Here is a 14,856-nt window from a genome sequence, read left to right as displayed (position 1 = left end):
AAAAAAATACGCAGTTTTGCTATTATATATATACAGGTATAGATATGAACCTTGTACTGCGACTCTTAATGTGTACCATACTCGATACATGACACATTGTCCCTGTAACAGCAAAGGTGGGAGATGTTAACTAAATTTCAGACGAAATGAAGGACACATATGCATGTTACAATTTATTCTTTGATAACATATTTACTTATTTATTTCACTGATGTTTAAGGCTGCACACCAGTATACGTCATACCCAAAATTATCTTACTTATTCGAGGCGGCCAGCATTATGGTGGGAGGGAACCGGGCAGAGCCAGGGCTTAACCCCGACCATGCGCAGGTTGCTGCCAGGCCTTCTCGCATACGACTGCAGAGGAAGCCAGCAAGAGCTGTAATTGGGTGGGAGGAAACGGGGCAGAGCCCGGAAAAACCCCAGAACCTTCCACAGATTGCTGCCAGACTTTCCCACGTACGAGGAAGGCTGCAAGTGCTGTAATTGGGTGGGAGGAAACGGGGTAGAGCCCGGAAAAACCCCAGAACCTTCCACAGATTGCTGCCAGACTTTCCCACGTACAAGGAAGGCTGCATGGGCTGGACTCACAGCCACCGATTCTTCAGATTACAAGATTACATTCATCTGCGAGGCTACAATGAAGAGAGTGTGATATACCGCAGTGCGTGCTGTACAGAAGAAAACCAGTGTCACAAACAGTAACTCACTTATGGCAGCGCGTAATGTATCCTGTCCCACGAATATCAGACAGTTGTTTGTATTTGACAGCATTTAATTACCGTACGTATACGAAAACATGAGTTTAGTACTTGAGGTATAGTCAAAAACCAATGCCTCACATTAACTCACTTATCATAGCGTTTACTGTATCTTGCCATTCAAGTCCAGCTTATGCTGGCTCCCTCTCCTGCCGTACGTGGGAAGGTCCTCCATCAACCTGCGGATGGTCGTGGGTTTCTACCGGGCTTTGACCGGTTTCTTCCCACCATAATGGTGGCCGCTGTCGTACAAGAGAAATATTCTTGAGTACGACGTAAAACACCAATTAATTAAATAAATAAATTACCGTAAGAATACGAATACATGAGTTTTGTACTTCAGGCATAGTCAAAAATCAATGCCACACATTAACTCATTTATCATGGCGTTTACTGTATCTCGCCATACGAATATCAGAGTTTTTCTAATTGACACTTTAATTACCGAACGAATACGGAACACTTGAGTTTCATACTTGATGCACAGTCAAGCGACCGCACTGGTGAGAGATTTCGGGGTCATTGCACCGAGGTGGCGTGCTAACCACCTCAACCACAGAGGCCCCTCATTCGGTTATCATGAGTACACACTAATACCATGGAGTCATATATGACGCCATTCAACACTTCACAAGTGAATGAAGTCAAAAAATCGCAGTGTTACTTGTTTTTTTTATATCACAGCATTTATTTCACTAAAGTGTAGATGATTATCACAGGATGTTTTTTTGTATCTCAGCGTTTTACGTTCAGCACTAAATAAATATCACAGAACTGCTTCTCTATCACAGCATTCGATGTGCAGCACTAAAAATATTACATAATTGCTTATATATCACAGCTTTTGACGCACAGCACTAAATGAATATCACAGAACTGTTTTTCTATCACAGCATTTGGCACACACCACTAAATGAATATCACAGAATTGCTTTTCTATCACAACATTTTACGCACAGCCAAAGCACATATCACAGAAATGCTTTTCTATCACAGCATTTGATGTACAGCTCTAAATGAATATCACAGAGTTGCTTTTGTATCACAATTGACATTCGGCACAAAATCAGAATCACAGATTTTGTATCACTTTTTTCAGAAATGAATATCACAGAGTTGCTTTATATCACAGCATTGGAGGAACAGCACAGGACTAAATGAATGTTACAGAATTGCTTATGTACCGCAATAGTAGATGCATAGTACTGAATTGGTATCGCAGATTTGCTTTTGTATCACAACATTTGACGTTTAGCACTAAATGAATATCACAGAGTTGCCTTTGTATCATACGACGTACAGCACTAAATGAATATCACAGAATTGCTTTTGTATCATACGACGTACAGCACTTAAATCAATATCACCGACTTGCCTTTGTAACAAACGATGTACAGTATCAAATGAATATCACAGTTGCCTTTGTATCATACGACATACAGCACTTAAATGAATATCACCGAGTTGCCTTTGTATCATACGACATACAGCACTTAAATGAATATCACAGAGTTGCCTTTGTATCATACGACGTACAGCACTAAATGAATATCACAGAGTTGCCTTTGTATCATACGACCTACAGCTTCAAATCCATACCACAGAGTAGTCTTTGTATCAAACGACATACAGCAATAAATGAGTATTACAGAGTTGACTTTGTATCATACGACATACAGCACTAAATGAATATCACAGAGTTGCCTTTGTATCATACGAGGTACAGCACTTAAATGAATATCACAGAGTTGCCTTTGTATCATACGACGAACAGCACTTAAATGAATATCACAGTTGCCTTTGTATAATACGAGGTACAGCACTTAAATGAATATCACAGTTGCCTTTGTACCAAACGACGTACAGCATCAAATGAATACCACAGAGCTGCTTTTGTAGCATAGGAGGTACAGCACTTAAATGAACATCACAGAGTTGCATTTGCATCATTCGAGGTACAGCACTGAATGAATATCACAGAGTTGTCTTTGTACTAAATGACGTACAGCATCAAATGAATGTCACGGAGTTGCCTTTGTATCATACGAGGTATAGCACTAAATGAATATCACAGAGTTACCTGTGTCATACGACGTACAGCACTAAATGAATATCACAGAGTCGCTCTTGTTTCACAGCATTTGATGCACAGCACTGAATGGCTATCACGGAGCTGTTTGTGTATCACTGCAGACGTGTACAGCATCATGGAGTCCAGCCTACCACAATCGACACGGCCAGTTTCCCAGCGAAGGAAATCTTTTCTTCAGTGAAGTGAACACTTTATCGGCAGTTTTCAAAAAATGTTCCCATTCTTGTATATATGAACTGAACAGGAATTGGATTTTGTAAAGGTCGATAACATCGTAGTAACAAGCACGTGACTTCGTGGATGGAGGTCAATCCCATTCTCTCAGCAGGTATTCTTTGCCAAAATGTCTTTTATTCCAACGGTTCAATCACGTTGTCCTTTCAACTTTCGGTCCCGTGCTCCAAACGTCCCGCGTGAGTCAGACAGTTTCGGAAAGAGACAAAATCAAAAGCCACTCTCTAAGTCACGATACCAACTTTTTTTCTTATTCAGATTATCTCCCCTGGAAAAAAGTCTCGGCAGGCTGTAACAATCTGATCACAATCACGTCACTGGCCTGCTCTCCAACTGTAGTCCTTGCCTTCCAACGAGCATGACAGACGAGTGGTGCAGGGATTTTTGTTTTACCCATTTTGCGCATGCACGATCTGAGAAGTACCTGTTTCTTTTTCAATGCCGAATCAATCCAGATATAACTGCTCGCTCCGCAGTTAGTCCTCTGTTTAATGCCATTTAATAGCACTGCTGTGTTGACTGTTCAGCACTGTTATATAGTAACCTCTGACCTCGCCTCTGCACGAGCTAGTTCGTTCCTGTCCGATTTTGCCGGGTCATTAAGAGGGTGATTAAAACGACCCATTCATTGTCAAACGAGCTAAAACAAGAATACGTAATCAGTTTTTCTCACATGGTTTTACTGTGTGGAATTATGTTGATGTGAGTAATAACCGTGTGTAATGGCAGGGGGTGAGTGGATTTTACCTATGTAATGCTGTCCGGACAAGTAGCCTAATCGCCCTGAGAATTATTGCTCCTGGGGTGGTGTTTGTCCTCCATAGTGAGGGTGGGGTGGGGGGTTGATTAAGAGGCGGTGACTATGTTGTGGGTGAGAATAACTCATGTTCATGTTCGATTAAGCTCTTGGACCACCTAGCTGGGATGGCCTACCAGAAACACAATTCTTCTAAATTGGAATGTTGCAAGTCAGATATATTTTTACTAAATAGGCATAGTATAGGTATCTAGTACAGAGATTTATTTATTTATTTGATTTGTGTTTTACGCCGTACTGAAGAATGTTTCATATATACAGCGGTGGAATACATAGGCTTACTACCGAGATTTATTTATTTGATTTGTGTTTTACTCCATACGTGCTGATGAGAAGTGAACCGCTTTGACCTTTGACACTAAAGTAACTGAAGGACATTTACACGTGTAATTCGCAGAATTTTGGAATCGATGAATGAAAAACACAGCGCAGTGATTCACAGGTTTCCAAATTTTTCACACATTATTTTTGTTCGCTAGACAAATGTGATTTTCTTGTATAAACCTGTCACAAGTTGCCATTGAAAATTGTGAAGACTTTGTTTAGCGTAAATTTTAAATGTCTGTTCATTTCTTAAAATATTTTTGGCAGATATACGATAGATGTATCCATCTTGGAGGAAATACGAAAAGCTCTATTGTTAAAACCACGCACCTACACTAATGAGTATGGGTTTGCGCGTTCGAATCCAGGACTCGCTCTCTTAATTGGAACGTAATTGTCAGTTACACTTTTCACAAGGCAATGTAAGACTTAGAATACACCTTGTTGCGTCTCATTATCGATGTTTCTGTTATGGGTCTTTAGTTAACATTAACTTAGGTTGTTACACAAAAGCTGAAAAAGTTTTCTGTTGCTATGTTAATTTTAACTTCAGTCAGGGCTGCTCATTGCCTGTGCAATTCGATGTGTGCGATGGTTTCAATATTTGGCAGTTTTGGACACTTTCTGTTGTCTTTCCAATCACAAGACTCAAATAATCGAGCGTGCTATAAACAACATCAAATAAGTAATGTGGACTTAAATAATGGGTGTTGTCAGGTAGGTTTGTTTGTTTGTATAATTGGTGTTTTACGCCGTACTCAAGAATATTTCACTTATACGACGGCGGCCGGCATTATGGTGGGTGGAAACCGGGCAGAGACCGGGGGAAACCCACGACCATCCGCAGGTTGCTGTCAGACCATCAGGTAGGTTGTTATGTACGGTGATTTCTCCGGACTCCATCCGGTTTTGACCTCCCACAAGTCCTAAAGCTGGATTATTCTTGAGGATGGCATGTATATACTCTTTTAAATAAATAAATAAATAAATAAACACAAGTGAAACGGACAGAAATATTTCCTCAAAAAGTCGAATTGATTTATTACGCTGTATTTGTGTTACGTGTAAATGTCGTTTTACATATATGAATTAAACGATATTGCAGATAGGCTGTATATACGTGCATGTGTAAACGGTAACTGGAACATGAAGGGTCTGGCTTACGAAGCATTCGAAAATTGCGCCTGGCGTAAACTTCCACGATAACATATATGTAAGAGATTTGTCACCATGATAAGCGCTTGGAGAAAGGTTTGTAGGATGAACCACTTGGACTGACAACAATATCCCAAAGATTTATTTGAACAATGGTCCCAAACTTCTTTTGCACAAGCTGGGACCAACTGAGTTTTGTATGAGTGTTGTTAAGCTGATGGTCTGTCCATATCACGCAATAAAACATTTTGTCAATCAATTTGTTCATAAATAAAGCATTGTATATATATACATATACATACATGGTACATCAAAGCGAAACTGTTAACACAGGAGCATTAACAAAAGGTACAAGTAAATATCATTTAAAGAAGGTGAAAGGTAGAGTGTTCTCAAAATCTGTTAATCAGAAAATTTGTCATTCTCTTCTACATCCCATCAAATGCGCCTAACAAGAGAGATGTACATAGCCGTCTAAGAGACTACAATTCTTGAGCTATAACGTTATAAACGTATTATTATTATTAATATATTTTATGTATTTATTTATTTGATTGGTGTTTTACGCCGTACTTAAGAATATTTCACTTATGCGACGACGGCCAGCATTATGGTGGAAGGTAACTGGGCAGAGTCCGGAAGAAACCCACGACCATATAACGTTATAAATTCTCAAAGATATAATATTCGAAGAATACACGTGGGCTATTACTTATACCGTAATGCAGAACCTGGAATACGGTTACATACATCTCAGGGTAGAAAAATATTTCATGTGTGAAAAAATCATGAAAAGGACATAAAGTATTTGTGAACATAGATTTAGTGACTGTTCATTTGTACGCTATGGGACCTATATACAGTATGTACACTGCGAATATGAGGTCACGTGATTGAACACAGCTCCCCTGGGAGACGGATTCTAACATAACGCCTGGCCATAAAAGTCTCACAGAAGTTTGTAGATCTAAAAGGACTAACGAATGGTCAAGATTTAATTTAAGCGAGCTATGCGGTCAGGAACTTGGTAAGAAAGTTTTTTTACGGTTAAAGAAATATTGAGAACGGGCTGGGTGGGAGGGAGTCAACATTTCGACATTTTCTCTTGAAATTTCGATTTCTTATGCCGAAATTTTGGCTTTTTCTTGAAACTCAAGTTGATATCGATACTTCTATGGGCAAATTCGAAATCTGGACATACGAAAACCAAACTTCCGAAAAAAAAAAAAAAACGGGAGTCTTCCATAAATTGTTGACTCTCTCCGTCTATGTCTACAATGAGTTACCATGGAAGAGTGACCACAAGGGAGGTAACTCGCCTATTGTATACATTATTCATCACACATAAGTTTATGCCTATCACTTATATACTTTACAATTACAAAAACACTATTTGCAAACACTATTGTAAATATACAGGTTGTGAGACCAATAAGTATATACAACCCACAAAGTTTGAAATGTACATAGTATACACAGGCAGAAGAAGGAAGCAATTACCGGTATTGTCTAGGTGCTATTCGCCTCCACGGACCAATTCCGCAATAAAAGCCGATTTCGACTTGTGAAATATGAGATTATCGCTTATTTCTAGACTTTCCGTAAATAAACTACTATACATTCACTTCATAAAACTGAACTCATTGCTGTTCTTAAATAACCTCATAAATGAAAATATACTGTAAATGCATATCATTTCGCATTGTTGATATTACTGGCATCTAACCAGTACCATTTCGCATTGTTGATATAAATGGTACCTGGCCAGTATAATTTACCATTGTTGATATTGATGGCACCCAACTAGTGTCACTTCGCAATATTGATGACAATGGCACCTAATGAGTATCATTTCACATTATTGATATTAATGGCACCTAACAAGTATAATTTACCATTTTCGATAATGATGGCACCCAACAAGTATCACTTCACATTGTTGATATTATTAGCACCTAACGAGTATCATTTTGATACTAATGATATTAATGTTGATATTAATGGCGTCGAACAAGTATCATTTCCCTTTGTTGATATCATTTGTAACTTGCTGATACTGATTGTACGTAACAAGTATTGTTTTTAGCATTGACGATGTTGATGGTTTGTAATGAAAAGATACGTATGTTAGGCAATATGGCATTGGCCAAACGAGTTTGATATACATTTGCTTAACAGCGGAAATGTATGGCTCAAAGGGACAAAAAAATTCTTCGTTTAGTATTCGACATGCTAATTAACATATTCCAAAAGCCAGGAGCTCGTAGAGTTACGTATATATAGACGAACACGCCGCTTTCACATAGATATACACTATACTCAAGGATGTTTTTCTAGTTTGTATTTTGTGTATCATAAAGCCTATCCGCCTGATCGAACAAAATTTTCTTCTCCTCTTTTGATTCGATAATCACGTGCTAAACTGCTTTCGTGATTTACGGAAATTTATAAATACATATAAATGTACTCTCGCAATCACCATTGGTGATCGAAAAAGCAGATCGAAACAATAACGAAAAAGAGGAGATAATTTCATTTTCGAAGCAGGCCGACAGAAGTTTACAAAATGTGTTTTTACACTTGTCGGAAACGGTTTTTTAAAGCCCGGCGCACACGAGAGCTAAGTGCTTAGCAAAAATTCATTCGTGGCACTTGCCTTAAACATGTAACTCTCGTCTGCGGTGAACTTTTCTCTAAGCTTTCGACTTTTGTGGAGCTGCGCCAAATATCTAACGTGTTTGATAATTTCTTTCATTCATGCACAATATCTTGTCGTGTGCGGCGAACGAAAGCTATCTCCTTTTCAAGTAGTTGCCAATGCGCATGCGTTTCCTGGTCACACGAACCGAAAAGTTCACCGCAGACGAGAGTTACGCGCTTCAGGCAAGTGCCACGGACGCATTTTTTCTAAGCACATAACTCCTGCGCGCCGGCTTTATATGCACCATCTAGAAAACCGTGTTAACATAAAGTGTTGAGCGTTAACTCAAAGTCTTATATCCTAACACAAAATGTTCAAGGTGTTAACAAAAAAATGTTCTAAATTTTAGCGCAAAGTTTTCAATATTAACACAATTAAGTGTTCTGTTTCAATACAAAATGTCCTATGCTAACACAAAATCTTATAGGTTAAGCATTTCTAAGTATTCTATGTTAACATAAAATGTTTCATGTTAACACAAGATGTTTCATGTTAACCCAAAATGTTCATGTTAACACAAGATGTTTTATGTTAACACAAAATGCTTCATGTTATCACAAAATGTTTCATGTTAACACAAGATGTTTTATGTTAACACAAAATGCTTCATGTTAACACAATATGTTTCGTGTCAACACAAAATGTTCAATGTTTCATGTTCACACAAGATGTTTTATATTAACACAAAAAGTTTCATGTTAACACAAAATGTTTCATGTTAACACAAAATGTTCTAGATGTTGCCAAAAATGTTTTGGATCTTGACACAAAGTGGTCTCGTTTCCCCAGACCTCTCTCACACTCTCGACGCTCCGTAAGTCCAGTCGAAATTTGATAATCTGAGAATACTGAAAGGAAATCCATACGTAATTATTAGAATTATACACTTAAAATAAGAAGGAACTTAAGTTAATTTGTCACATTTTCCTTAACTCTAATCATTTTCCCGTTAAAATGTTTAAGCCATGTGGCGTTTTTGTCTTTATTGCCCAGAATTTCACTCCTCGTTTCATCCGTTATATCTTTAAAAACATGGAATGAGCACAAATTGGATTGAATCAACGGACATTTTACCTCTGGATCGTTTAGCACCATGAAACTGACTTTCACTCTAAGAATGCTTATCCATATAACATTTGTCGACCTTCCGATTAAAAAAAAACTAATTGTAATGATGTAGAGGAATCGTACTTTTGTCTAATTCTTTTCATTATCTTTTACTAAACGGTATAAAATTGTTTAGTTGCGCTTTCGTTATTTACTTCTTCATTCTTTACCCCGTACGGCGTTACTGCAGTAACATAAATGCATAAGGAAGACTGAACGAAAAAAAAATATCTTTACTGCACGATGGGTTTTATAAAATGATGAAATGAATATCAGTGAGCTTAAAAGATTAGGATTAGCACAAATCTACAAGCAATTCTAAACGGCCATATTTACACACAACAGCGCTATCGCTGTGTCGCTGAAATTAAGAAAAAGTACAATAAAGCGCTAGAAAGAAGTGAGCTATAAAAGAAATTCTATAAAGAGGGAAATAAGAGGATTAATGAAATTAGTAGGAATCTAGGCTCAATAATGATCTTGTCGCTTCAGTGACCTCTGGTGACCCACTATGACGCAACTCACAAAGAGACAGATGACGTCATCACCCACAAATCACTTATAACGTTGAATGTTGGTCAATTCGCCTATACATGCATGTAGTTAATCCAATCTCTGCCTTCCAGAAAGAAGCGGATCTCTGATTGACTTAACAATCCAGTTCGTCATGCTGGACCTGTTTGGACTTGCTGGTGATGTTAGCCAGTGAGTTCTTACAGTTTACAGGTTAAGTATAAAAAACTCTAATCCTTAAAAGCAAAGATAGTGGAAGGAGAATTTCGTCAGCAGAATGCTTGTATTTTATCCGAGTTAAAATGCCTAAAAGTGCAAACATAGGTGTTTACAGAGCAGATTTTCCGAAGCATTTCAGTCGGCAATTAGTGCAAATTTTAATTATAATTGTTATTAACAATAACTACGAAAGAATGTCTCGGAATAAAGAAGTGTACCACTTTGGTTCCGTCGATGAATCATCCAATCAGAAGGGTCGTTATTTCTTTCCTTTGCCCTTCTTACCTTTGCCTCCTTTGACTGGCTTGAGCCTGATGACGTAAGGTATGAATGATGACATAAACTGGATGACACGTGACAAAGGAAATCATCACAATTTGTTTTTAAGCATGCAATCAAGAATTTTCCACTCATACGACGTCGAATAGGTTTAATGGTTATATACATTCCCTTCGCCAGATACTTGACAACCAAGTAGCCCATATTTTCATTCGAGGTTTAACCGGCGTAAATTCGAATAGAGCCTGCATTCGACCTCACTGGCCGAAGGTCAGGAAACTGGCATCAGAGGCCACTGTTTCCCCTAGGCCACTGAGGGTTGTCGATTTCAGTTATAGAAATAAAATTTAAAAGCAAGGTATGGCACTCCAACATGAAAAAAAATGTCTAATTGGCCAGTCTGAGAATTCGTCGCAAGGATAAGGGAACGATATTGCATCCGTCTTTTACTGAAGAATTTGCAAAAATAGTTGACTTAAGGCACCTGTGATATACAACATATAATATAATTTGTCCCAATACAAACATATCACCATCTGTTATTTTCTGACGTTCCTATTAACCTCTCCTTTTATATGTAGGCCTATAGTGTATACTTTGTTCTGTTGTTCAAAAGTGCATTATCTGTAAAGTCCGGTGTTAACTTTAGTGTTAACATTAACTGTGAAGTCCGGTGTTAACTTTAGTGTTAACATTAACTGTAAAGTCCGGTGTTAACTTTAGTCTTAACATTAGCTGTAAAGTCCGTTTTTAACTTTAGTTTTTACATTATCTGTAAAGTCCGGTGTCAACTTTAGTGTTAACATTAACTGTAAAGTCCGGTGTTAACTTTAGTGTTAACATTAACTGTAAAGTCCGATTTTAACTTTAGTCTTAACATTAGCTGTAAAGTCCGGTGTTAACTTTAGTCTTAACATTAGCTGTAAAGCCTGGTGTCAACTTTAGTCTTAATATCAGCTGTAAAGTCCGGTGTTACTTTAGGCTTAACATTAGCTCTAAATCCCGGTGTCAACTTTAGTCTGGACTTGAACGACTTTATATTTGTATAAGAACAAGACTAAGATTAAGACCTGAGTCTGGATTAAATTTTGATACACTTTTGAACAACCTGTCCTTGGTGCTTACAAGTTTTGGTTGAGATGTTGCTGTTGTTGTTGTAACCGTAGCATCTCCTCATGCTGATGAATCTGTCGAGCCGTGTACCACGACGGAATTTCCTCTCCGGGCAATAACCGGTTCTCGGAGGGATGGCTATGATGGTTCAGCCTATAAATGGAAAAAAAGAAACCTTTTAACACATGAATGCTCTCAACGTATAAAACAAATTTTAGATCGTTTAAACCAATCATTTCAGGCATGAAGTATCTTTCTTGCTTTATGTACGCTTTAAATGGTAAGACCATTTAACTCTTGATCTGACCGATACAACGTTTTACAGCGAATATGCAGAAGGTCAAACTAATTTTAGAGGTCAAATTAATTGTTAGAGGTGAAACTAATTGCTAGAGGTCAAACTAATTGTTCCACTTCTTCCAATAACCGATACTTACGACCTTTCCTGTGTTCCATACGGATCAAATTGATTATCCCAGTTTTCACGATACTGACTGCTCATATCCAAGGGTTTTAATCTGAAAACAGGATCATTAAAACAATTTTTTTTTAAATTTTATATTGTATATTTATTTATCATTATATTATTTATTTATTTCGCTAACCATTCGACCGTGGATATCCCAAATCAATTAGTATAGTGTTGTACGTAATATGCAATGTCATATCCCATATTTCTTGATTAAATTGTAAACATCACTTATGACAAAAAACAAGTTTAATAATTTTTCGTTCTTGGATTTTGCCTTCAAGGGAATTATGTACAATCAGTTATTTGTCACTGTAGGTTTTATAGACAATGGCAGAAAAATGTCCGGTGATATTAAAAGCATTTTTTTCAGACTATGCGTATGAAGTACTTCCGATCCAATATGCGGTATTTGATTTCCGAGCAATTCTCGGGAAAGCCACGAGATTTCGCCAGTAGTGGTAAAAGGGTGTGGCATGGCCTGTAACTATAAATGGGATTTGCAAGTATATCACAGTGCCACCTTGCTTATTTATTTTGACTGGAGTTTTAGGCCATTGTCAAGAATATTTTAATGTGCAACAAATTATATCACAAATGACAAATATAATGTTTATTAAAAAACAAACACGAAAGCAACACTTACGATCCACCAGACAGGTAAGATGAAAGCTCTCGATTTAAGCTATTACTTGTCTCATACGCCTCCCTGAAAATAACAAGTATTTTTAAATAATTTATTATTATTATTATTTTTCGTAACTGGCACTTAAGGCCGTACTCAAGATTATTTAAATTATACGATTAAATCAAAACTCCCCATGTAAAAGTCACCAATAACAAAATGGTACTGATTTACTTTCATTGCATTAAACATAATTTGACCTTTGGTCTCTTTTGCAAGAATTGAAATTCCAAAATTTAAGCAATGTTGCGTCCCTTTTTATTTCTCAGAAGTAATTTATGAACTACATGTATGATAACGGTGTTAAATCTATAGAAAAAAAATCATGCGCTTCCACAGTTTTCCCTGCACATGATTTAGGCCTACTTGAAATATTTTCGTATTTGGCCGGTAGGGCCCATATAGTTTAGGGGTAAATAAAGGTACATATTTGTTATGTTTTCAATAAGCATTCTCGTGTTTCCCAATATACATGTTCACGGATTGTTGTTTTTTATACGTTTTTTTTTACATATAAGCATATAGCAGTAATCGGTAAGGATCTTACCCGCAAATGTGGAACATGTGTTTGTGTATAGCTCGCGATGTAAGCTAAATATACCTCACAGGTACACAATTTGGTACAAATTTAGAGTGTAAGTACATAATGATCATATATGCAAAGGTACACATTAATGATGCCTATGTCAATTTGTAACATTTACCGTGTACCTGTGGTACACATATTGTGTAGTTTGTATACCAATTTGCTTTGATTGAGTATTAAAGCTATAAGTCTAACTTTTTGACCGACAACGTATAATTTATGACGTACCTATAGGGGAATGCATAGGGCTTAAGATTTACCTTCTTTGTCGTTCATTTTCTGAAGGGAGATAAGTCGGTATTGTATTGCTGTCGATAGGCACAAATCCTCCAGACTGGCCAGGCATTCCATTCCGGTTTCCGTAGTAGCTAGAGTTGTCCCCACCGTAACCACCAGGTGGCACCATAGGCACGTGTCCATATCCAGCCTGCATTGCGGTGTCATGACGCATGTTTCCACTTCTCACGTATTCTTGCATCGCAGGCGTTCGTACAGCGTCCTTTCCCAGGCTGTAAATTGTCCTGGTTCCTGGGCCTCCTCTTTCAACGAAGTGTCCGTATTTTTTCATCTCTTTCCACTCAAGGTATTCACTGTCTGGAGCCTTGAAGGGCGCACCGTCGATGTACTGACGACTTCGCAGCATATTCGCCGCTGAAAGTAGTTTGGGGTTACTTTCCATCATTAGGGCGTGGCCAACCCAAGATGGTTCCCCTGCCATTTCCGGCGCACGTGGATTGTTGCCGCTCTCTGAGTTCATCGAGCGTATGTATCCCATGGGGCGGTTCGATTGTGCTGGTGACCTCATTGCTGGCTTACGCATCTTCAGTTTTGACCTATCAGGTTCTACTTCGCGCGGAATCCGAGATGGTGAATCGTACAGATTATTAATTTGCTCCGATTCCTCTGAGATGCTATAAACTGTCTGATTACCCCGTACCGGTCCATTTCGTTCTGTGCGCCGAACTCGTGGGCTTTCCTGTCTGGTCTCGTACCTTGTCAACCTCGAGGCTACATGGTTGTCCTGCCTCGGGTACCTATGAAGGACAGAATAATCTTGTCTAGAGTACTCTCCCGTCATTTTGCGTACAACGTCTTCTTCGTCACTAGATGGCGCAACTTCCGGTGAATTATCTTTTTCCACCGGCTCGTTCACTCGCGTGCTATCTTCAGACAAATCAAATCCCGAAACCCACGCGCTGTTCCCATGAAAATCTTCGGATACCGTGTTCACATATGAATGCTTCGTTGTAGTCACGTGAGGGTCCGGGAGTAACTCTTCAGGCCCACCACTGTCTGACTTGGCTTCACGTGGTGGTATTACAGGACCAGAGTAATAAAACTTATGTTCTCTGAAATAGAAAAAAGAGGATCAACAGAAACTGAAGAACAGGATTTAACATGGTGAAGTTAAACTGAAGACGCAAATCTTATATGGAGAAACAAATCTGATATTAGCAGAAAAAGAAGTTGTAATGCTTCGTGGCCTTTCGCGAAAACAAAATAATATCAAATGAAATTAATTACGATTTCAATTTTGGTTTGTTGCTTTGTTTGTAAGTTTGATTGTTGTTTAATTTGAATTCAGATTTATTTTCATTTATAGGACGGCAGTCAGTTTATGGGTGCAGGAAACCTCGGAGTAGACGACCTACTTAAGCAAGGTACAAGACAAAACTTCAAGTCGCCAAATATATGAGACCCGAACAGGGACCGATCGGACGTGGTGAGATTAATGCTCTCATTCAATGAGTCAGTGAGTTGTCTGCCCGCTCAAGACTGATAAGACTAAGGGTACACCTC

The 14,856-nt window shown here is 38.2% G+C and overlaps 1 protein-coding gene and 1 long non-coding RNA gene across 2 annotated transcripts in view; both read right to left on the bottom strand.

The window, feature by feature from the left end:
• Positions 1 to 8,824: 8,824 nt before the first annotated feature.
• Positions 8,825 to 13,571, bottom strand: LOC135462655 (uncharacterized). The gene is made up of 6 exons (XM_064739880.1): positions 13,317 to 13,571; positions 12,432 to 12,494; positions 11,754 to 11,834; positions 11,329 to 11,469; positions 10,143 to 10,235; positions 8,825 to 8,933 (listed from the first exon to the last, which is right to left on the bottom strand). Exons 1-5 carry the CDS (start codon positions 13,532 to 13,534, stop codon positions 10,184 to 10,186), a joined length of 555 nt encoding a protein of 184 aa, XP_064595950.1. The 5' UTR covers positions 13,535 to 13,571; the 3' UTR covers positions 8,825 to 8,933; positions 10,143 to 10,183.
• A 641-nt stretch (positions 13,572 to 14,212) lies between these two features.
• The window catches only part of LOC135462702 (uncharacterized), a 13,448-nt gene continuing 12,804 nt past the window's right edge, over positions 14,213 to 14,856 (bottom strand). Inside the window, exon 3 of the long non-coding RNA XR_010443477.1 lies at positions 14,213 to 14,405. This is a non-coding gene — a long non-coding RNA (uncharacterized LOC135462702). The remainder of the gene's footprint in view (positions 14,406 to 14,856) is intronic.

This window comes from Liolophura sinensis, chromosome 2 (genome assembly GCF_032854445.1).
Source record: "Liolophura sinensis isolate JHLJ2023 chromosome 2, CUHK_Ljap_v2, whole genome shotgun sequence".
Lineage (NCBI taxonomy): Eukaryota > Metazoa > Mollusca > Polyplacophora > Chitonida > Chitonidae > Liolophura > Liolophura sinensis.
Note: the sequence above shows the minus strand (reverse complement) of the source record. Positions and strands in the feature narration are given on the sequence as shown.